Here is a 24431-nt window from a genome sequence, read left to right as displayed (position 1 = left end):
CTCAGTCATCACGAAGCAAAGTCTTCCTTTCTGCTTAGCAGGAGAGCCTCCTGAAGTTAACAAAATCTAAACCCACGAAACCAAAATGCTGCCATGACTAAATCAGGAAATGAACTCATTTGGAAAGAAAATTTGCAACATGAGGGCTTTTTTTCCTCACTGAAGGTGTTCAGCACAAATAAAATAACATGGCCTCAGAGAAGCCAGGATGGGTCAGATCAGCCCCGCCGGACCCCTGAAGAGGTAGGTCACACATGCCTCTTTAGGGCTCAAAGGTAAAGACTTGTTTAAAGCTATATACAGAGAGAAGCCAGCCCTAGATGAAACAGAAACAGCACATGAGAATGAAAACGGAGTTTTGGGATAAAAGTTTTAACTTCTAGCCACCTGTCACCCTATGTTTGCACAAACTGTAAAAGAAATCATTTACTTAGACATGTTGAAATGGACTGCTTTTAATGGCAGATAACAATAGAACAAATGAAAAAAATCACACACAAGACATATGTGTAAGGAATGTCTTTATGCGTGCAAAAGGAATTTTCATACAGCATTTCATAAATGTATATACATGCATATTTGTACTTTTTAACATACCATATGTAATGAAAGCTGTGCATAAATATTTATAAAAATACCTTTATCTAACTAGGCCAGTAACATTTAATATTTTTCAATAAATTCACATATAAAATATATACATTAGTGCCAAATGGAACATATATTTTGAAATATGAACCCCAAGTAAAACTCTGAGGAATCTGGAGTGGAACCCAGGTATCTGCCAAAGGCAACTTCGGAGCAGTCGGTCAGTTGGAGAAAGGAAACAGTGCCGGGTCCCTTATCTTCACGGACTGTTTTGCTTGTCAAAATTCTGGTATCACTTCTGCGGTTTTGTATTTGACTTCCGACCTCATGGCCGTTTAACCTGCCAACTATTATTTTCATTGAGGCTTTTAACACTCCACCCAAGTATTTTGCTTTCCCAAACAGTTGTGTCCGCTTCCTTTTTAAATTCATCTTAACATTGACCGTGGTTTAGGACCTGGGCTTAAGTGCACCCCAGTCTAAGGTTTCAGAGAGATTCGGATTGGGGGGCACCCTCGTAATGACCTAAAGCTGATAGCGCTCTGGGAAGCCAAGGTCTCCAGGAGGGTCTCCGCTTTTGTGCCAGGATTTCCAGGCAACCTGAGAGTCCCAGGGTTGGGGCCAAGCCCAGAGCGTGCGACTCCTCAGGGTTCCAGCTCCTTTTCCAGGTCAACCAAGCCGGCGGGGACCTCAACGCCGGAAAACGCCACCTTTTCCTGTCTCCAACCAGGCGGACTAAGGGAGAAGGAAGAGAGGGTGACCAATTAAGACAATTAACATTAATTCTCTGGGTTCCTACAGTGGTGCAAGGATAGAGGGGCGGGTCGTCCCGAGGCCCTGGCTAGGTGACCGACAGGCGCAGGTGTCGCCAAGGGCGGAATTTTACAGTCGGAGCAGCAGCAGCTGCGCCACTTGCGCCGCCTCGTAGAGCGTCCGGGAGAGCCGTCACCCGCTTCCGCAGCTTTAGGTCAAACTCGGACAGACCTGGAGGGGGAGGAGACGCCTCCCTCCCGACAGGAAAAACCTGCTGCGTCTGCGCTTCTCTGCGTCCCGCAGGCTCTCAGCCTCCAGCCCCGCGTCTCCCGCGCGTCAGATCCGCGCTCCAGGTTTTGGCGACAGCTTGCAAGGGGAGCGGGCTGCACGTTGACAGCACGCGACCCTCCTCTTCCCTCCCGAGAGCTACAGCTGCCAGGGGGTCCCCGGGGAGCTGCAGCCGAGCGGCGGCGACCGGGTCAGGTGGCCCTTCTTCCCCAGCAGGTCCCCTTCCTCCTCTGTGAAGCCCTGCATTGCTAGGTGGGATAGGTAGGACAGGGAGAGGCGGGGACACGAGGGTGAGCACGAGGGTCCCGGGTGCGGGCGGAGTCCCATTGTTCTCTCGCACGGTGCGGACAGCAGCCACGCTCCGGGGTCCCCTCTTTAAAGGGAGCACCCCGCCACTTTTCTTTGTGCCGGAGGGAGCCCCAAACAGGCTTAGCCTCTGAGATAAGCCACAACCGGGGAGAGGTGGGACTGGGAGGTGACACAGGGTGCCCTTTGTCCTCCGAGAGCCCGCAGCCTCGCCGCCAGCCCTGCGGGTCTGGGGGGTGGTGGGAGACAGGTACAGCGGAGGGAAGGTCCGGGTCCTCCGGCACCCTTCTCCCCGCCCTGCCCTGGCCTCACAGCCCCGCCCCGCCCCGCGCCGGGCTCCGCCCCGCCCCGCGCCCCGCCCTCGGCAGGTTGAGGCCAGGCGTCCGGCAGCCGCGCGCACAGTGTCGCCGGCTCTTCCAACTGCCGCTGGGAGCACAGCAGCGGGACGCTCGCCAGCAATCCAGTGCCGCAGCCGCGGCCTCCCAGGAGACGCCGCGCACAGTCCCGGAGCAGATTCTGCGGTGAACTGTCGCCGCCCACCACCCTCTGGTTCTGCGCCAACCGGCTAGGACTGTGTGAGCCCTACAGAGGCGACCCGGGCCGACGCCCGGCCCCCCGGGCAGAAGCAAGGAGCCTTGGAGACTGCTGGTGAGTGTGCAACCCGGGATGCCTCTCCACCTGTAAGACTGTCCGACCCTCAACCTAAGCCCCTTCCAGCTAGTGCAGATGGTGGCCTTGGAAGACTTAGAGGGTGCGAGGATAATCTAGGGCACCGCCTTCGTGAGCTGATGTCCAGAGGATCAAAGAGACAGCATGCTTGACGTCCGGGAGGGTGATCAGGACTTGGAGCTCTGCCGCCACCCGTGCCTACTTATTTAAGGTGGGGTTGCAGGCAGCACGGCTCCCTCCGGGCCATTGACAGCCATTCTGGGCGCGTGTTGCGTTTTTCCATCTGAACGAACCGCACTTGGCTACCGCGCCCCTCTAGTTGTGTGTTTGCACCGGCGCGGCCCCGCGCGTGTGAGTGCACCGCGTAGCTTGGCAGTTTCCGCACGGACTGAGGCAGCGCTTTGTAGCTGAGACTCCAACCTGCAGATCTGGCAGTTGGAAAAAAAATTTTTTTTTTCTTTCTTGACTGCGGTTGCTGAACAACTGAAGCGTTTCCAAGATCTTTACTCCCTCCTCCTTCCCCTCCCTCTCCTCTTCTTCCTCCTGCTCCTGCTGCTGCTGCTGGTGGTGGTGGTCTTCTTCCCCCTCTTCCTTTTCTCTTCCTTCTCACTAAGTATCTTGACACAGCCGTGAGAGGACGAATGGATCTGGCCAGTCATTTTTTTTTTCTTTATGAATTCTTATACTCCACCCCCCTCTCGCCTTTGGGAGGGAAGGCATGTGTTTCATCTTATAAATAGAAAGTAGCATATTTTTTGGCAGGACCTGCTTTATACTGCACCGTCTAGGAGAGGTCAGTTTAAAAATAAATACGCACTTGAATGTTACATTACCGAGCCGGCTGTGGCTGGGACAAGCTGCGGGAACAGCAGCATCAAAGCGGGGCGCACATCTGTGTTGAAAGGAGTAAAAGCCCCAGAGTGCAGCCCCGGCTGACAGTCAAGTAATTACATTTTGTTTTAAAAAAAAAAAGTGAGTGAATTAAAACGAGAGTGGGACGAGGAATGTCAGGCGGGGACTGGAGCATGAATCTCTGCAGCCTTGGTGCGTTTTCGGGGAGCGGGCTGCTGTGTGCACGGTGTAGGGGGCTGGGGGAGGGAACTGATGGATGTGTTAGGGAGACAAAGGTTCCTTCTGCTTCTTCCCCACCCTGGCAGCTTGTAGCCCTCACAATATCCTCGAGTTCTGGGAGGGGGTGGAGGAGGGTGCCGCCTTGAAAATATTAGGAGGGTAGCAGATGTCCCTGCTTTAATAGCAGACCCAGACTTGGTAACTTCCCCTTAACATCACAGGGAGAAATAACCCTCACCAGGAAGCAGCCGGGATGCCCCAGGGGTATCCCTAAGTCCATTAAAAGACTCCTGTAATGGTCTGACTATAAAAAGATCTTTCAACTAACAACTGAGCTAGGGAGTACAACTTCTGGACAGTTGTAAATGTCTCCACCACTGTGATTTGATGGACAGTTTAGATGTAAGTATACACAAACACCTTTTTCAGAATGAAGGACTCGGACATAAGGCGGCTGTGAAATGTCTAGCAATGTGACGTGTGAGATAAAGGATCCGATCTATATTCAAGGAATGGTTGACAGGCCATCTGGAAGTGCCTAGGTTTTCCAGTAGGCCTCACTCCGTGGTTGTAAGCCCAGGCTACCAGCCCCTGGGCTCACAGATGATGTTTAGAGGAGAACTTTGGAAGCCTTCTGGATCCTCTGCAGTCTCTGCTTTCCAGCCGTCTCTCATCTGCTAGAGATTTGCATTCTGAATTCCATGATTGGAACATGGTGCTGAGGCTGCGGCAGCCCCTGAAGACATGAAGTAAGATGAACTCCCTCCCACCCCCTAATCTGAGCCCTGAAATTCTGCCTCATATCTTAAAGAGACCTAGAAAGGCAGCTAGAGTACTTACTGTATATTTGCTTTTTTGCTTTTTATTGTGAATTTAAATGTGGTCCAAGATGTATAGAAGGTTGTAGCCATGATTACAGAACGGCTCTCTGGAGCCAGTGGGCCCTGTCTGCTCTCCAGTCTCTCCTTTAATGTGGTGTTTTGTTTTATGTCTGACATGTTCACAAAAGCTGCCCTTTTCCACTTATAAATTTCCTGCTTTTCAACAACATTGGGGATAAAATCTCTTTAACCTATATCACCCTAAGGTTTTTAACCAAACCATAAAATTTTCACAAGTCCTTTGCCCATTAGACATAGCATTTATCCAATGAGTGGCAATAGTTCTCAACCTAAGAAGTTCCTAGAAAAACTGTGCCAATTTATCATTATTATTATTATCATTATTATTATTATTAATTACCATTGTTTCAGTCTGATTTTATAGTGACTCAGTCTAGTTTTTTTCTAACTAGAATCCCACTCACCTATTCTTTTTTCATTGAGTAAGAACCTAAAGGTTGTATGTTAAAATACACTGTTTCCCAGAGAACAAGTTAAGCCATTTGAGATTAGTAGATTCAACCAGGCCAATAAAAAAAAAATCTCTTAAGAGTTCAGGTTAGAGAATTCTAATGTCCATCAAAAGTAATTCTAGCACAAAGCCTGTCCTCAGTGCTAAGCTAAGTACTTTTCTCAGTGCCTGCGTTAACCTCATTACTAAATAATCATTCTGTGAAAGGTGTGTCAGTGCCTACATTTAACAGGTGTAAAACAGAAGACAGACCAGTGATATGTAGGCTACCCAAAGTTAGACAGTAAAGAACATGCCTAAAAGTGCGCGCGCGTGTGTGTGTGTGTGTGTGTGTGTGTGTGTGTGTGTGTGTGTGTGTGTGTGTGTCCGAGTGCCCAGTTTAACATGGAAGTCTGTGCCTTTCTGCGTTAAAGGATAGGGACAGCCTGACGTTATTACCTTGGGGTCAGGCTGCCCAGGCTCACGGCCTGGCTCTGGCAGGTAGCGCTTGTGCGATGGTATTGGACAAGTGGTTTGGCTTGTGCGAGTGTCTCATTTAATGTCCACAGCTAGTCTTTTAGCTAGATGGTATGCTGCTTCTTTTCCAGATGAGGACTTAGACTCTCGAGTTCTGTGCTTTGGTCAAGGTTACGCAGCTAAGTAAGTAGCCGGGCACAGTTTGAACTCAGGTGTGTTTGACCTAGTTCTGGCTGCCTCAGCTCCACTGTCTGGAGGGTGAGGGGAGCTGTGAACTATGATTGCTGTTATGGCTTTTGGCCTCTGGAAAGGGGCTCATCCTGCTTTACTCTATCTCAGCATATCACCACCCAAAGGAAGGTGACAGTAATTGTCAGCCTTAGGGAAGACAGCTTGATTACTTAATCATTAAGGGTGGCTGGTTCAGTCTTGTGTATGGCAACCTTGTTCTTCTATAGCAGAGCTAGCATGAAACTGCGAGACTTGGTCTGAGCAGTTTATAGCATAAACAAAGAGATTCTCTAGGTGCAGATGTGGAACTCTGGAAAGAGAAAGCCATATCCCATCTTGGGGACAAGGCACTCCAGGATCCTGGAACTGTCACAGCCCCTGTGTAGGCGTGTCCTTGCATCAGTCAGGGGTAATAGGGCTGAATAACCATGTTTGGTATGTCATTATATCCAGGAGGCCTGCCTTCCAGCCCTGACACCCAGTGGAAATTCAGTGCCTGTTGGGTAGTGATACTGCCCTGATAATTTCAGGGAAGTTAGGAGCTACAGGAGGCCGGGCAGAAAGGCCCTGAACTCTGTCCTTGACAGAAGGGGTCCTGTGACAGTGGTGCACATGCCCTGGACAGTGCTAGATAAATGTCTGGTGTGAAAGATAGCACGAAGAAAGATGCCTTACAAGCTAGGGCGCAGTTGCCCAGGACGATCCGCCAGGGCTCTGCTATCAGCTGTCAAGTCCCAGCTTCATCCCGGGACAGGCTCTGGAAACCACTCAGGTTCGCTTCAGAGCTAAGGGGACAGCCGTTAGAGTTGGGCCTATCCAACCTGATTTGGAATTTTCTCTTTTCCTGCCCGCTTCCTTTAAAGACGACAAAACAAAACAACATCCTACAAACTATATTAAGTAACCAGCCACATCTACAACAATTAGCAATCAGTCAGGGAATTTTTTTTCCCCCTTTAGCCTTGATGCACTTCAATTGACAACTTTTACAGTGGGGTACCAGACTTGAGTGTGCCAGGTGGAAAAGCAGCTTTTAAATCTAACCATATACTTTATAGTCGGAAACACACATTAAAATGGTTGCTATTTTGTTGTGGTTTTATTTCTGACCCTGAACACCTGATCCTTCTGTCTCAGCATCCTGAGTGCTGGACCTCACAATATACCTCAAGAATAGGACATTTTTAAAAACTAAAGATTTTTGGTGGTTTCAGAAAGTTAGGACTGGCCTTTCTAGCCTTTTGTCCTGAAGCAGTATTAAGTGATCACATCCTGAAGTGACCCAATGGCTCATAAAGCTTTCGTGAAGACTCAAAAGCCAGGAAAGGGAACTCCAGGAAGCCAGTCTGATGACGTCCCAGTTCCCTTCCTGCACAACTTTGCAGAGTATCCACTATACTAGTGGGCAGTGACTCCCTGTGGAAAGAGCTTCTACTGTGTCTCAGAGTGTTTAGTCCTCACAATGGCTGCAGGACTACTCCGATAGAAAACTCACTCTGGGGAACACCAAGCCACAGTTGCACAGATGACTTGTGTGTTGTGCCTTGTAGCCTGCTGAGCTGGAAGAGTATGGCAGGAAGATGCTGGGAATCAGTGGTGGTTCTGCTTGGGAACAGGCAAACTGGATCTGAAAACACAGGTGGGCAGCTTGGTGTGGCTCCGTATGGTGTGATTCATGCCTCTGGAAGCCGGTTTCTCGTCTCTAACAGGATTTGTTGTCTGATGAGCTCAGATCATCCCTAGCTCTAGATTTCAATAAGCCAGTGTCCATGTGACCTATCAGCATTAGCCTATCCTGCCAATAGTAAAGAGGGGTCTTGGGCTGGAAGACAGCCATGTAGTTCTCTAAGGAACCAGAGCAGGCTGGAAGGCAGGGACTTCAAAGGCAGGCTTCTGTTTGGACAGCTTACACATTTGGGAATCTGTCTTGTTCTGGTGACATCCTGTAGGTCATATTTATAGACACATGGCTCCCTCTGGGCAGGTCCTAGCACTAAACTGCACATGTCACTTTTAGATGTCTTCAGAATGAAAAGTCTTCTAGTCATGCTGAGTTGAGGTGTAATGGTGAGATTAGTTCCTGCTCAAGCTGGAGGCTTTTCTCCTGGATCCTTCAGGAAGGATCCTTAATCCAGTGGCCCCCCCCCGGGGAGAGGTGACTGCTGCCACCAGCCTGATGGGGAGCACACAGCACACTCAGTTGGCTCTCAGTTCTTGTGTATGGAGTCAAAACAGGGATTGCTTCCTGCTCGGTTTTGGGCAGGAAGTGTGACTTTTGGAGCCACATCGTATGGAGGACTTTACACTTCAGTTAAAACAATCAATTAGGTGTCCAGATCCTAAGGTCTAAAGGAAATAGTTGGAAGAAGCTCCTGTGATGACTGTTGGATGGTCATTGTGACTGTATCTGGAATTAGCAAGCATCAAGCAGCTGGGTACCCCTGTAACAGATTTGCATCATAAAGGCATTAGAAATGGAAAGAGTCATTTTTAATGCAGATCTGAGAGGTGAGAAGATATACCTTTAATCCAGGCCTCCCCTTCTAGTGGCAATCTGTTAAAAGGACTTGGAAGGAGGAAGCTTACTCTCTTTGTCCTCTCTCTCTCTCTCTCTCTCTCTCTCTCTCTCTCTCTCTCTCTCTCTCTCTCTCTCTCTCTCTCTCTCTCTCTGTCCTCTCGTTGTCCCTGGCATGGGAGTCTACTTCTTCAGGAGTCTGGCTTATACTGAAGACCAGCTGAGACGTTAGCCCTGTGCACTGAACAACTACTACTGGATTGATTCTTGGACTTTCCATTGGTAGACAGCTGTTGCTGGACTAGCTAGATCACAGCTTGTAAACCATTCCAATAAATCCCTCTATAGTCCTATGTGTTCTGTTCCTCTAGAGAACCCAGACTAATACAGCTTCCAATGGTGAGTTTCCAACGCCTCCCTTGTATAGCTCTGCTGTTTCAGAGTCACTATTACTAAATATCTACCTCTCCCTGAGGTTGGGGCTTATTGCCTACCAGCCATTTGCCAGGCACTTCATGCCCCAAGAAGATGCCCACAATTCTATTTAGAGTTTGCAGAGGAGGAAACTCAAGTCTCAAGAGGAAGTCACTGGCACCGATTAGCACTGTGACACCAGGAAGGGGAACAGAAATATTACAAGCTGGTAGAAAGTATTTAGATGAACCCTGGCTTCTAGAGCATCTTATAACATGGGGTCTCCAGACAGGTTCAACACATCAGGATATGGAAAGGGGTCTGGTTGGGGTCTGTGCAGAGAGCCTCCAGGGGCTTTTGCTTTCTCAGTCACCACTTCAGCTCACAAGTAAGCTTGTGGTAAGCTAGAATGGCCAGGTCTGTTTTTATAAGAGCTGCCAGCCACATCCTGCCTCATTCTGCACATATGTGATTATATAATGAGCTGTAACCCAAATTCAGGCCTTCCTACTTATTCATTTGATTCTTGTTGACTTCATCCTGCCCCTACTCAAGTCCTACAAGGTAATTCTATACTCTGGCCTGTCACTGACACATGGAGGGGTGTCCCTGTGGGTCCCCTGCTATCTAGAAAGAAGTACAGTTCCTATGTCCTTCAAGTCATTGTCCTATCATCAGTGCTTTCCTCAGGCTTTGCCAAAGTCAGTGTCATAATCTTTCCACCTAGCAGCTCTCTCCAAAGAAGCAAAGGAATCGAGCTTCTGAGTGGACCGACTAGGGCCCACTTGGCCATATTTCTTCAATGCAAAGACCTCAATATCACTAAAAATAGATGCAGCAATTAACAAGGAGTCTTACCCTCTTTTTGAAAATAATTTGGACTGTGTGTGTGTTTAAACTACTCAATAGTTTTTCACAGGCTCTGCACAGTGACCAGATGAAGACAAGTATTTGCTGGGCCTTAGGACATTCCATCCTCTGTAAGCCTTGAGAAAGCTGTTCTCAAATGAAGTGGAGTCCTCTCTTGTGGCTGTTACAGGCCCCACCCAGGGCTTCCCTTTGCTATAGGATGCTCATTGTGGTTTCCTGATATTTCCTCATATGCTTTTAGGTCACATGAGCCAAGTTCTCCTGAACTCACTTCCACTTAACAGAGATCAGCAGGGTGGGCTCCTTGCTTCTCCCGAATCTCGCTCTTCAAGTTGAACTCGAATGTGATCAGAAGAGTTGAATTAACACTGCAGAATGTGTAGTATTAACTCTCTAATACGACACTTGTTTGCACTTGGTAGGCATGGGTAGAGGCCGTTTCTCCTTTAAATAACATTCACAAATATATGCTCTCTTTAGTTCCTTCTATGAGCAAACTAATTCATTCTCATGGATGACAGCCTAATAGGGGTGGGGGTCATATGCAAGGAAGCAGTGACTGCAATTCAGTGTGATGGTTGGTAGATGTCAGATGCACACGTGATGCTAAAGAGCTCCAGAGGCCTTGATGACAGGGACGAGCTACAGCTGCAGGGCTGAGCACCTCCTTGGTCTGCCTCTGGGGTCATGTGCTGTCCTATCTCCAGGCTGAAGGGGTGGGCCTGCCTCTTAAGGGTTTTAAGATTATGGGTGGATTCTAGGTAAGACGATAAAGAAGAAGAGAGGCAAATGCACATCTGGGCAATTGTGAGGGCAGATGAGGAGAGGTTCAGTGATAGGGCTTTGGGCTTGATGGGAGACTGAAGCTAGGGAGAGGGTGAAATGGCAGCTGGGTTTTGCCATTCACAAAGAAAGAGAAGAATGCACAGAAGAAGGTCCTCACCATGGGAAGTCAGAGGGAGGAAGGAGTTTCCCAGGAAAACAAAGTAGGGAACCCCAGAATGCAGGGGAGAAACACAGTGCTTCAAACTCTCTGAGAAGAGCCATATTTTGCCTATCGATTTCAATTTTCAATCTGTGGCAGAATGATGCTACTTACTGTGCACAGTGAAATATATGACTCAGACCCCACACAGCAAGATCAACAGTGCAAAAGCCCCAGACTTACCATTAACCACTTCAGTGAGAAGAGGAAACACCAACCGTATGCTTGATTGCTATGGCAATATCAAAAGTTTCTAAGAGCTTACTTTCCATTTCTTTGCCTATGGACTGGTGTGGTCCCTGGGCTATTGTGAGTGGGTCTAGTCTAGACTTAAGTAGGTCTGTGTAAGCTGAAGTTCTACTCTAGAAGTTATCATTAGAAGTGGTAGTTGAAGCCATGTGCAGGGTGTGACTGGAGGATGGGGTGGACAGCAAAGCTTTGTAGAGATGCCAGCATCTAAAGCAAGGTTCAAACCTTTCCAGGAAGGGGTTTGTTCTTTGAGGGCCACATGCAGTCTCTGCCCAGCATCAGTCCTGGCAGTGGTGATTCTGCTCTGGTCTCTCAACTTCAGTCTATTGAGGCTCAAAGCCGGATAGCTTTCTTTGAGGGAGTCTTCAACAGCGTGTTTGCTTTGTGTCCAAGAGGTGTCACTAGCCACTCCCGTTTCACCTAAGGTCACATGCTCAAAAATGTCTAGACATTTGTTTTGTTATTTGCTTAGGGTGCCAAGCTACCTCCCGAGAACTGCTGTCTTGTACAGAGTACAGAAACAAGTGCCCATTCACCATGGGTTCCAATAAGACTTTATTTACCAAAACAGGTAGGGGCCTAGATCAGGCTCACCTATTGTAGGCCCCTTGATGTCAGAAATGGGCAGAAAGAGAAGAACAGCTTAGGTAGTAAAATCTGAGCGACTTGCATTAGTGGCCAGCACGTAAAAAGACCCAACAGGAGCGCTCATTTATAGTACTATGGCTTGCTTACCTTACTCTTTTTGAGATAGGCGTAAAAAAAAAAAAAATCACAAAGGCAGTAAACAGGAAAATAACAAATGACTTAAGTTCTACACAAGACCTAAGAAAGCCCAGAAGCCACGCAGCATCAAGGCAGGATTACGTGAAGTGAGTCAGAAAACTTCCTCCCGGAAGGAAATGGCTCTCAAGCAGGTCTCAGAGGATATTATGAATTGTGTTTGATGGTAAGAAGGCAAGGAAGACATTCCATCTTGGGACACAGAGTACTCGGTTTCAGAAAGGTGGGAGGGGAAGTAAAGTGTGAATAGCCATGGACCAAGGGAGCCATTGTCGCCAGGGCAGTGGATCCCTGAGAGTGTGCACAGTCACGTGTGTGCTTCCTCTGGGAAGAGAATTAACAACATGGGATATTTTCTAGGAACAGGATGTTTGTTTTTTTTCCTGAGGCTCAGAGGTTTTCTTGTTGCTTTAAAATTTTAATCTTTTGACCTTAACCAACCACAAAGTCAAATTCCTTTTGAGATTATGTTTCATAATAGCAAAACCAGCAAGAAGCTGTGACTTAGAGCTGTGGGTGAGTGTGTGGCACCTTTTCCACCCGTTGTGGGCGCCTGACGAAGTCAGGCTGGTGTCTGCTGCCCGTGGCTAGTGCAGTCTCTGTGCCTCCCTTTCTCTGGGGCTGCTAGACTTTGGGAGCAAAGCCTTGATACTTTGGTACGTATCAGCTCCTTCTGATTAGCCCGAAACATGAGCTTAATGTTTCCTCGGTGGTGTGACCTGAGTATTTCATGAGTGCCTGCCTGGTCTACAGCAAGACTCATCTCTCAGCTATTACATAGATACGTTCTTTAAAGAGCCAGGCATTTCAGCTCCGCCTTGTCTACAGAGAAACCTTGCATCATGGGCTGCTTTCTTGGAGCCAATCAACCTGTCTCCGGTGACAAAAAAAATCAAATTGGCTATGGATTGGATATTTCAAAATTTGAAGTTGCTGTGTGCTTTGTGATTGATGTAGGAGGCAGGCCCAGTTGGGGCTCATAGAAGAATTTCAGCCTAGTTAGAGAGTGCATACATTCATTCCGCCATATGTGTATAATATAGACAAGTGTGTAATTAACATAGGGGAGTGAAATGGCCACATATCCAGTGCAGATGTGATGCAGAGAAACCTGTGGGGATATAGTCACCCCTCACAAGATGCAAGGAAAGCTCAGAAATCTCAGCTCCTTTTGTTCACAGAGGAGAGTGGAGTATTCAGAATGCACAGTCTGAGAATGCATCATAACAGCAAAGGAGTAGAGCTGGCCTCTCCTCAGGCCTCTCAAGAGTCCACAGTCTGGATTTCTAGGTTCCTACTGTCAGAGCTGGAGTTCTGCACGAGCAACTGCTGACATAAATGTTAGCAGGCTTTGTTTTGCTTTATTATTTGAGCAAATGAGCAGTCTTGGGAGATCCTGGCTTTTGGCAAAAATTGGAACGACTGAACAGTGCTGTAAACAGGGTCAAAATCTTTCTTTATTGATATCATCTTTGTATGGTTGCAGACCAAGTTGGATCCATTAGTTTTGGAGCATGGAAGAAGGTCACAGTAATGTCCTTGTTGGACTCTTACCCATCAGTCCTTGAGGGCCTGCTGGGTGCTCCTGGCCAGCACTGAGGCTAAGTCTCTGTAAAACCAGTCATGCAAAATGAGCCAGGCATGAGAGAACTTGCCCTCGGCCTACCTCGTTATGACTGTTAGGAATCGGTGTCCATATAGTCTGCCCTTGTAACTCATTTTTATAAGAAAAAAAAAAAAAAAACGCCCTAATGGGCTCTCTTCATAAGTGTTGGAACCTTGGGAGGTGGGCGTCCTGTCATTTAGTTTTGCTTTTAAAAAATCTTTTAAATAGTGCAGTTAAGTCCTGTAAATGTAAGGCGTGTACATAAATTAGTAGTGCGTCTCCCACAAGGCATCTGTGGCTCCCTATATAATTGGGTTATAAAAGAAAAGTAAATACAAGCTGTTGTTTAATCATAAGTGAGAAGTCCATTTATAAATAATTGAAGGTGGGTGTATCAGACTTTCTGAGTGGGTCCATAGACTAGGGCCTGCTCGGCCTGGCAGGGTCTGCAGGGCAGAGCTCTGCAGCTGGAACTTTGGGCTCATAGAAGCTCACACTTTTGTAAGAGGCAAAAACTGCCCTGAGTTTTAAGAACCACGGGCAGAAGATAAGACTCTAAAGATAGAAAAGGCATCTTATCTTCTGATGGGTGGAGTAGGACAGGCTAGAAATATGAAAAGCACGCCCTCGGGGCTGCTGCTGTAGGGTAGCTCACTGGTCCTGCCACTCTACCCGCTTCAAGTTCAGGGTTAGATGTTTAATGCCAAAATTCGTTGTGAATTAATTTCATTTTCCTTAGAGAAGCACCCTGGCCCCTGCCAGAGTTGCAGAAGGCCTGGCCTGTGGAGTGCTTTGTAATGATGCCCAAGTTTCCTGATAGCAAAGGTTGGCTAGTCATTAGCAAGGGAAAGAAAGCATAGCTGTGTTTGAACAGAAAGCCTTTTCAGGGAGGAGTCTGTGGACCTGTTTATAGGGGAGTGTGAAATGGAGCCCTGGGGGAAATTAATGAGTGTGTCCCCCCCCCCCTCCAGAAGGCTTCCATGCACCTTGGGGGAGGCTCTGGATTCTGGCTTCTCCTGCTGGGAAGCCCTCATTCTGTGGAGTATACTTTGTCTGCTCTCTACCTCCCTTAGCTCCCCATCCATCTTTCAAGAAATCTAGTTTTCTAGTTCTTCCCTAGAGCGAAGTCAAGCTCCTGTCCTTGTAGTTTCCTGCTTAGTGGCCCTAGCTCCTCCCTGAACAAGTTAATCTCTTTTTCATTACAATGAAATGAATCCTTCAGATCACTAAAGATTAGTGTCCCATTAGTTTTCTTTTAGAGCTTTCTTTCACCTTACTTGGTTGACCTCCAGCTGCCCTGGTAGAAACCAGGTAGCATTTATCCCTTCCTTCAAAAGGAAGAGTCCAGGGGGCAGCACAATTTAGGAGTCTGAAGTGGGATTGAGATGTCCCTACCTTCTCCTGGTTGGTCACAGAGAAACAGAAAGAAGATGCTCTGTGCTGGGAGCAAGGTAGAGGGTGGTTATCCTGTCACACTTCTGTCAGACTGTTGGTTTAGGTAGGAAAGAGTGACAATATCTATTTTTTGCTTGTTACTGTGCAAATGGTGTGCTGTTGCTGGGTGCTAGGGGAGGCCTCCATGGTGACTGTGCTGGGGCAAAAGGGGAGATAGGATCGAATTTGGTACTGGGGATGGAGCTTGGCGATTTGATGCCTGGACATTTGCCTAGGCTCTGGGTCCCATCCCCAGTACAGACTTGGGGGACAGGGGTTGGGGAGAAGGTTGAATTGGGGTGCCCTTGAATCATGTGAGCAAGGCTCTTTCCAACTTCTAAGCCAGAAAGGGGAAGTTGAATTCCAACTCACTTCCTACAAGGAGAGCAGAGGAAGCGACCCAGGGGCCCCTCAGGAAGCCATCGTCCTCGCTTACACCTCCTGCCCGTGTTTGTTCATGTGTGTTTTGAATTAACATCGCAACCTGTTTTGCAGGATGCAGGACATTTTTTGGTATCCTTCTCCCAACCAAGAATCAATCTAAAAATAATTAGTAGACAAACCAAGCATTCTTTTCTTAAAATAAATGGATTTTCCCTCAAAACTTCAACCTCTTTGTTCTTTCAGAACATGGTAAGTTGTTAGTACACTAAGTCTGAGCAACTCAGGAACTCATTTTTTAGTCAGTAATTTGTTTTTTTATAACTCTTTCTCCCCATGCCCTTGCTGTCTGCTTAGTTATTTTGGTATCTGTATTAGTCAGAATTCTCTAGAGTCACGGAACTTATGGAATGAATATCTTTTTCTCCTCTCTCTCTCTCTCTCTCTCTCTCTCTCTCTCTCTATATATATATATATATATATATATATATATATATATATATATATATATATATATATATATATATATATATAAAGATTGAGATAGAGATATATGTGATTTATTGGAATGACTTACAGGCTGCAGTCCAGACAATCCTACAATGGGTAGCTGTAAACAGAAAGTAAAAAAAAAAAACCAGTATTTGCTCAGTCCCATAGGAAGGATGCTTCAGCTGATCTTCCGTATCTGCTGGAATCCCAGAGGTAGGCTCCAGTGCCAGTGAAGGGACGGATGTGCGAGCAAGGCAAGGGCAAGCAGGCAAAAAGGATAGCTTCCTTCTTCTCTGCCCTTATATAGACTTCCTGCAGAAGGCGTGGTCCAGATTAAAGGTATCTTCCAGCCTCAAGATTTGGATTAAAGGTGTGTGGCGTCCCACCTCAAAGATCTCAACTAGAAGTGGATTCACCCACTGTAAACCAAGCAGAAAATCTCTCACAGGCGTGCCCTCCATTTCTGGATTGTAGTTCATTTAAGGTATAGTCAGGTTGACAACCAAGAATAGCCATTACAGTGTGTTTAGAATTATTTTGTTTGCCGAAAGAATGACAGACGAAATGCATGGAAAGACCATCCATCATCTTAAGTGGGGAAGCAAGCTGGATATGAGGACTTGTGCTGGAAATCTCAACACTTGGGATGCCAAGGCAGCAGGATACCCTCAAGTTCAAGGCCTGCCAGGGCTACACAGTGAGTTCTAGGATAGCTTAGGTTACACAGTGAGACTGTGTTTCCATAAAAGAAAAAGAAATTAGATAAAATGAAAGAAAACAAAATTGGGTGTGGTGATACATACCCGTGACCCCAGCAGGATGAAAGCTAAAACCTGTGTTAAGAAGCCCCCTCATCCCTATTCCCATCAAAATTCAGTACTGAAGAAATGGTTTCGTTTTCCCCATAATTAAGATGTTATTTCTTTGAGTTTTTGTTTTTAGTCATCTGCTTATATGCTTAAGGTGGTCACAAGTAAATAGAATTCCTAGACTGATACAGGGGCACAGCCCAGTCATCTGCCTTCCCTATCAGAGGGGTGACTTTAACACCCCCTAAGGTCTGACTCTGTGTCTTGACATCCTGGGTTTCTCACAGGTACCTTTAAGTAGGAGCCTGCCTCCTTGGGAGAGGGTGCCTCATGGCTGCCTGGGAGCTCAGCCCTTCTGCTGGCAGAGCTCCCCTCGACAGTGCTCAGACCATGAGTGTTTGCTCTCTGAGGAATCTAACTCCCCAGATGAGTGTTATCCACCCCCCCCCTCTTCATTTCTATCACGAGTAGGAAAACCACCATCTGCAGTCATGAAGACTTTAGATTCAGAATCAAGCGATGGGTTTTTGAGAAAGGTCTATGCATAGAAACCTTCCGTTCTGTCTTGAGAGATCCAGGACAATAGGGAACATACCCAGATGCTGAAGTGAGTAGGACACACTGGAGCTTGAACAGAGAGCTCTTGATCACAGGAAGATGTGGAAGGGCGGCCTGATGTCCAGTGACCAGCACCCTCTGTGCCTGGATGCCCAGGGTCTGTGCTGGTGGTAGAGTCCTGACTGAAGCACAGTAATGAACACTTATCATGTGACACCTGGAGTTTGCCGGAGTACTACTAAGTACCTTGTGCAGAATGAGCTCTCTAATGCAGTACGAGAGCCATAGACATTAGTTGTTCCATTTTTATTACTCAAATAGCCAGTTGATTCAGTAGGTCAGAACCCTGACATCACCAAGGGTGAGCATGGCTGTCTCCTTTCACCTTTGTCTCTTCCCATTCACCTCAGCTGTCTGAGGACAGGTGCCATCGTTAGTTTCTTATGTATTTATTGATACATTGGATAGATATACAAGCCAACAGTTAGAGTTACACTATTCACTTGTGCACCTACCTTTTCTTCCTTTGAACATGATGTGCATTGCTGGGCTCTTTCCCTATGGCTGTATTAAACATTTCATTCTTAGATATAAATATCACTAATTTGGGTGGTTGTACCCTCTGTACAAAACTTCTTCTTCTTATTATTATTATTATTAATCTTTTTTAATTTTTTTTTCTTTTGGTTTTTCGAGACAGGGTTTCTCTGTGTAGCCCTAGCTGTCCTGGAACTCACTCTATAGACCAGGCTGGTCTCAAACTCAGAAATCCACCTGCCTCTGCCTCCCAAGTGCTGGGATTAAAGTCGTGCGCCACCACTGCCTGGCCCCCTGTACAAATCTTCTGAAGGTAGACAACTAGGCTGTTTCCAACTCTTGGCTATTACAAATGTTTGATTGGATACCCTGTAAACAGTGTCTCTCATATCTTTAAGTAGACTATGCCCCTGTATATAGAATCTGGGTCCAAGGGCACGCGATTCACTACTAAGACAGATGTCATCCAGCTGCCCTGCATGGAAGCTATGTTCACATTCCTACTGTCATAAGTGCAGAAGCTTCTCCCTCCTCTGCTCTGTGTGCATTTGTATCTCCAGCAGGCTCTGGAATGCATCCCCTTGGTAACTTGGGAGCTAAGCAAATTCCCAGAGACTGTACTCTGTAAACGGCTTACCACCTCAGACAGGGAACCTAGCCTACTGGTTGAGTGTGTCATTCTTGGGTCTAATATGTGGCGTTTTCAGACTGACTCAATGTCTGTGCCACATTTGAATGTCTATTTGAATGGGGACATTTAGCATTCCAACAGGAGCCTCTTGGGTTCTTGTGGGTGAGAGAACATTGTGGGAATGCAGAGGGGCTCTCACAAAATACTGTCATGTTAGATTCTAGCTTGCTGGGGACACACATACCTTTTCTAGGACCCACCACTTCTTACTAGAGAAGACTTTAGCTGTCTATCAGCAATCTAAAGAGCCAACAGCTTGAAAAGGGACAATGGACCTACTAGCTGATTAGCAGGGCTAGGAATATTCACAAATCCTGGGAGAGGACAGGAGAGAGGGCTGGGTCGGAATTACTAATGTTGCCCAGCACTGTATATGCCAATTCCTTTAAATGGGAGAGCTGATGTTTCGGCCCAATAATCTCCCCTCTTAAAAATCAAACCAGCCTTCCGTTGTCTTTGGCAGCTGTTAGGCCTGGCACATGGTGTCAGCTATCTTTCTCTCTGCTGCTTCTGCAGACTTCTCATAGCCCTTGCTGTAGCGTACAGTTTTACTCTACCACCTTAGCTCTGGGACTGGTCACCCTACCAGCCTCCACTGGCTTCCCTTTTGCTCTACCTGCCTTTAGCTCTGGGAGGTGACCAAGCGCTACCCTTGTCCTTTTCCCTCTTATCGCTGGTCTCTGCCTTAGTGCCACCAATATAAACCCCAGCCTTTACTAAACCTTTAGGGCACCTCCAGCTTAAAGCCCGAAATCCTTTAGCCAGGCAGGGGCTGCTCTAAGGGGCCCAGGCAGGAAGCTGGCACTGAACATTCCTCCCTCAGATAGGAGCAAGTGTGTCTTCTCTTTCCTCATCCCTACAACGCCCCCCCCCCCCCCATTCTCATTCACTTACACAATAGATGTGAGTCGCACTGCCAGAGACAGAGAACTACACTCTAGTACTGGAGTGTCCGCCACGCGGGTACTTCTGGGCCTTAGATATCCCAGTAGACCTCAGGCAGGCATCCATGGCAAACCTTGGATCTTTTCTAAGGCAGCTGCCATCCTGGCCCTGCTGGTAATCTGCGCCAGGGAGTGGTTCTTCCCAGAGCTTTGTCTACCACCTCCTGGGGCAGGAAAGTATCACTGGAGTCCTAGGTTGGGGCTGTGTGTTGTATACCTATATGGCAAGAAAACTGGTGTTTTATTAGGTCTACCAAGGTCTCAGCTTTTTGTGTTTGTTTTGTGAGATAGAATCTCAAGCATCTCAGAATGGCCTTGAACTAGCCCAGGGTGTCCTTGAAATCAGAATACTCTCCTCCCCAGCGCTCCCACTGAAGATGCAGGCATTTGCTACCACTAGCTCTATGTAAAGTCTTACCTTTTGTTATGGAGACCAGACCCAAATCAAAGCTAAAGAAGAGCCTTAGGACCCGAGATCCCATTGTGAGTACTGGCTCTGCGCGCTCTTCTCGCAGTAACAAACCTGTTGCCTCAGCCTTCTCCTCACACCCGAGGCCAAGTGGGGCTGCCTTTTCCTCCTTCCTCTTTCTCTGCCTCCCCAGGTCTGTCTGGTTGGACAGCATGCTTCCCACACAGTGGGCTGTTACCTCTGCCAGTGGGTGGCACACACAGCATAGCCCTTGTCACCTGTCACTGATGAGCGAGTTTCAAACTCTTGCTGAAAGGAAAGAAATACGGAACAGATGGAGAGGGCCTCCAGCTGCTGCCAGGCAGACGGACTGTCTTCAAGCCGCCGTCTGACCCAGTCCTCGGGGTACTGTCAGCCCTGGTGCCGGAGCCCTCTCCCACTGTCTGACCCAGTCCTCGGGATACTGCCAGTCCTGGTGCCGGAGCCCTCTCCCACTGTCTGACCCATTCCTCAGGGTACTGTCAGCCCTGGTGCCGGAGCCCTCTCCCACTGTCTGAACCAGTCCTCAGGGTACTGTCAGCCCTGGTGCCGGAGCCCTCTCCCACTGTCTGACCCAGTCCTCAGGGTACTGTCAGCCCTGGTGCCGGAGCCCTCTCCCACTGTCTGAACCAGTCCTCGGGGTACTGTCAGCCCTGGTGCCGGAGCCCTCTCCCACTGTCTGACCCAGTCCTCGGGGTACTGTCAGCCCTGGTGCTGGAGCACTGGGAGAAGGAGGGGAAGCAGGGAGAGAGATTTCAGGAGAGTCATGCTAGCTTAGCTTCTCTGTGTCTGCACTTGGGGTTGGTGGCATGATGGGGGATTTTCGGAAGGTTAAGTTTTTCCTCAGCAAAGGAGGCACTGATGCTCCTCCTGGACCTTCTTCCTCACAGTTCCTCACTCATGCCTGCAACAAACACTCTCTCCAGGAAGGATGCTTTGGTATTAACCTTGTACCTGCATTGATATCCGCTTACTAAGTCATGGTCTCTGTAGGTATCAGGACACGGCTGCAAGCCTGGGCCTCACTGGATGTGACCAAGGTTTGGGCCAGAACTGTGTGTGTCATCAAAGACTAGATGGGCAAAATCGATTTCTACTTCAGAGTCACCAAGGGAGCTTGGTCAGGGGCATGGGTGAGGTCAGGTGCATGGCATGCGTGGGCACCTCTACACTTAAGTTTTTTTTTCTTCCCCTTTCCACCCCCCTCCCTTCTGTAATGTAACCTAACCAGGGAGTGACTGATGCAGTATTTCCTTGGGTAGTTGGATCTGCAAAGGCTTTAACACCAGGGAGGCAGAGAGCCTTACATTAGAGCCTCACCTCCCACAGAGACAGGGCATGCACCTACCAGTGATGTTCCAAAAAATCCTCAGGGACAGCTCAACTTACTCTACATGGTCGTGATGTGCCTTGAAATGGAACATTTCTTTTTCTTTCACCCGAGAATACCAGTATATGCTGGAGCCTTCATCGGATGGCTTAGTGTTTTCTCTACCACGGCTTGATTGCAGCTCTAACTCTTCTCTAGTCTGCCAGTGTTGGTACCCCTGGCCCCCATCCTTAGTCTTACTTTCCCATCAGTAAGAAAGCATTCTAGTGAGGTGTATTATTTATTAAATAATAATTTCCAGCCTTCTTCCGGAAGGGTTAGTCATTTAATTTCAATTGTATGCAGATCTCAACAATAAATCACTGTCAGTCTTGTTAGTGTGCATTCAAAGCAAAGAAAACATAATTTTAGAAAAGACCCAGTTGGTCCTATGTTGGTTGCAGGTTTTTTAAATTGTATGTGTATGCGTGAGTGCCTGCACATATGTATGTGTACCACATGGCTACTCCCCGTGGCGGTCAGAAGAGCTCATCGACCCCCTGGAGCTGCAGGCGGTTGTAAGCCCCCATGTGGCTGCTGGGAACCTAACCCAGGCTCCCTATAAGAACAGCGAATTCTTCTAACCACTGAGCTATGTCTCTAGTCCCTTGACATCAGTTTTGAGAAGAGAGGGAGATGAATATCTCAGATGTGTTCAGAAAACCATGTCTGCCATAGTTATGTCTTTTAAAGATTATTTATTTACTTTTTTATTTTGTGGGTATGAGCACACTGTCTCTGTCTTCAGACACACCAGAAAAGAGCATCAGATCCCATTACAGATGGTTGTGAGCCACCATGTGGGTGCTGGGAATTGAACTCTGGACCTGTGGAAGAGCAGCCAGTGCTCTTAACCACTGAGCCATCTCTCCAGCCCCCACCCCCACCCGTAGCTCTGTTTAAGAAGTTTTAATGCTTTAGCTTAGGGGCTAAGTAACCCTTTTTCTGCTTTCTCCTGAACTCAGAACTAAGGATTTACAAGTGAATCCCTCCTGAGATTAAAGTTCTTATCACAGTATAATGAAATAAGCTGGGCTTTAGGTGGGAGCTGGCCTTGCTGTCATCTCCAGGCACTGGAATAATATTCTGAGAAATGGTGGGCCTCAGTGGACCCTGAAGGCTAGGCAATCACAACCTGCTCTGGTTTCTTTTCCAGGTTTCTCCTTGCAGTAGAAGGAACTGGATAATGTAACTGCCTTTCCAGAAAGACCCACCGTGGCCCTGAGTTGAGCAAGATCTCTCAGCCCCGGTCTCATTTTAGATCCACTTGAGAAGAAAGGATGTGACAATTCTTATCTAAAAGGACATTTTGGAAGTGTGGGATACCAGTGAGGAAGCTCACCCTTTCCCCAGTCTGTGAAATAAACGTTCTCAGATTCCAAAAATGCCAGCCAAGACCCCAATTTACCTAAAAGCGGCTAACAACAAGAAGGGAAAGAAATTTAAACTGAGGGACATTCTGTCCCCTGATATGATCAGTCCTCCTCTGGGGGACTTTCGTCACACAATCCACATCGGCAAAGAGGGCCACCATGACGTCTTTGGAGATATTTCCTTTCTTCAAGGGAACTATGAGCTTTTGCCTGGAAATCAAGAGAAAGCACACTCCGGCCAGTTCCCGGGGCATAGCGACTTCTTCCGGGCCAACAGCTCCTCGGACTCAATGTTCACAGAAACACCCTCCCCGGTGCTCAAAAATGCCATCTCCCTCCCGACCATTGGAGGCTCCCAGGCGCTCATGCTGCCATTACTGTCGCCAGTGACATTTAATTCCAAGCAAGAGTCCTTTGGGCGTCCTAAGTTGCCAAGGCTCAGCTGTGAGCCTGTCATGGAAGAAGAGAAAGTTCAGGAGAAGAGTAGTCTGCTAGAGAATGGGACAGTGCACCAGGGAGACACCTCATGGGGCTCCAGTGGGTCTGCGTCTCAGTCCAGCCAGGGCAGGGACAGCCACTCCTCCAGCCTGTCAGAACAGTACTCCGACTGGCCCGCGGACGACATGTTTGAGCATCGAGCCTCCTGTGAGCTTGTGAAGTCAAAGACTAAATCAGAAGAATCCCTCTCCGACCTGATGGGCTCCCTGCTCTCCCTGCAGTTGGATCTTGGGCCCTCACTTTTGGATGAAGTCCTGAATGTCATGGATAAAAATAAGTAACCAGGAGTCAGCTCTTTTTCTTGGGAGTAAGAGGTACCAAAATAAGCAGAAAACAAAAAATCAGCAAACCACAGCTGATGGAAAGAGCTGCTCTGACTGTTTTTATTTGCAGCCATGTGATGCATTTTCTAAAATAACGCTCCTGTTCCTACAAAATATTTTTTTAACCATCATGCCCTGTTTGCAAAAATTTTGAAAACAATAATTTTTAAAAATTAAAAAAAAAAAAACCCAAAAAACAAAAAACCTGTTCTGGCAAAAAAAAAAAAAAAAAAAAAAAAAGGAGGAAGTGAGTCAGAGCTCATTTTCAGCAGGCATTGCTGATGCTCAAACAGGCTCCATTTGTTTGGTTGGTTGATTGTAGACGAGCAGAAATCCAGGCTGTCTAGGAGAGCTGTGTCATGGGTCTCTCCAAGGCGATTTACGGCATGCCTTGAAAAGGAAATCAAACCTTACTTGGCACCTACGCCTTTTTTTCTAGACTCTTTTGTATATTGTATCTTTTGGGTTCACTATAGCGAATTCTCCAGTGTTAAGATTTTACTCTCTTTTCATATTCGAACAACCTTACAGGATTTGGGATTTTTTTCCTTGTGGTTCTTATATATCCCTGTATATTATTTCCATGTTGCAAAAGTTTGACTGTCAGCTCCATGTTGGTTAAAAACAAGCAAGGTATTACTGTAACTAAGTTATTTTTAAAGTTGAAATATATTTTTATGTGCCTTTGGCTTTTTATTGCAAAGTCTACATTTTATACATAATACATCAAGTGTTATTTGTCTTGTTTCCATTTGGGCTTCCTTGTAGGCTACGGATGTGTATTTGAAAACAAAAAAAACAAAAACAACACAACCCTATGCATTATCAGCATGCATCCCCCCCCCCCACTCGTGTGATACCATCCTTCCAACAGGAGGCACAGGGCTATGCTCCTGCAGAGACTGGAGGTGAGGTAGGTATTTAAGGGCAGCTCATGTCCACATGACTTGGGTATATCATGCCACACAATAAAGAGTAAATGCTAAAGTGAATGTGTTCATTTATGGTCATAAACAAGAACAGAAAAGATTTCAAGACCATCTAGTAAAAGTCCTTCTAAAATGTACTCACACCTTTGATGTAAGCCAAGAGATGATTGATTGCAGTTTTGACTTTTTTAAAGGTTTGATTCTAGAAATAGGAACACTTAAGAGAAATGACCATGGGCAATCATTTTTGTTATTGTTGATGTTGGTTTATACAAACCTGAGTGCTGGGAGAGAGAGGAGAGGAGATAGAGGAGGAAGAAGAGAGAGGAGAGAGAGCAAAAAGAAAAGAGGAGAAGAGGGAGAGGAGAGAGAAGAAAGGGAGAAAGAGGGGGAGGAGAGACAGATGGAGCAAAGCTGAGACTATAGGCCTTTGCCAAAGGGCCAGCAAAGCCCTCGTGCTCGCCTCCCTTCAAGGTTGGCTACAGCATGTTCTTACAAACTCAGCTAT

The 24431-nt window shown here is 47.1% G+C and overlaps 1 protein-coding gene across 2 annotated transcripts; it reads left to right on the top strand.

Moving 5' to 3' along the window:
• Positions 1-2206: 2206 nt before the first annotated feature.
• On the top strand, positions 2207-23981 carry Cdc42ep3 (CDC42 effector protein 3). Of its 2 annotated transcripts, XM_052186426.1 has the most exons (3): positions 2207-2583; positions 4105-4424; positions 21957-23981. In XM_052186426.1, exon 3 carries the CDS (start codon positions 22185-22187, stop codon positions 22950-22952), a length of 768 nt encoding a protein of 255 aa, XP_052042386.1. In that variant the 5' UTR covers positions 2207-2583; positions 4105-4424; positions 21957-22184; the 3' UTR covers positions 22953-23981. The 2 variants fall into 2 exon arrangements, with proteins under 2 accessions (XP_052042386.1, XP_052042385.1); XM_052186425.1 differs by lacking the exon at positions 4105-4424.
• The last annotated feature ends 450 nt before the right edge of the window (positions 23982-24431 follow it).

The sequence above is a fragment of the Apodemus sylvaticus genome, chromosome 6 (genome assembly GCF_947179515.1).
Source record: "Apodemus sylvaticus chromosome 6, mApoSyl1.1, whole genome shotgun sequence".
NCBI classification, from domain to species: domain Eukaryota; kingdom Metazoa; phylum Chordata; class Mammalia; order Rodentia; family Muridae; genus Apodemus; species Apodemus sylvaticus.
This window is presented reverse-complemented; position numbering and strand designations above follow the sequence as displayed.

Bases quoted from the DNA above. Each gene is read 5' to 3' on its own strand.
- Cdc42ep3 (XM_052186425.1), top strand. From the start codon at position 22,185: ATGCCAGCCAAGACCCCAATTTACCTAAAAGCGGCTAACAACAAGAAG.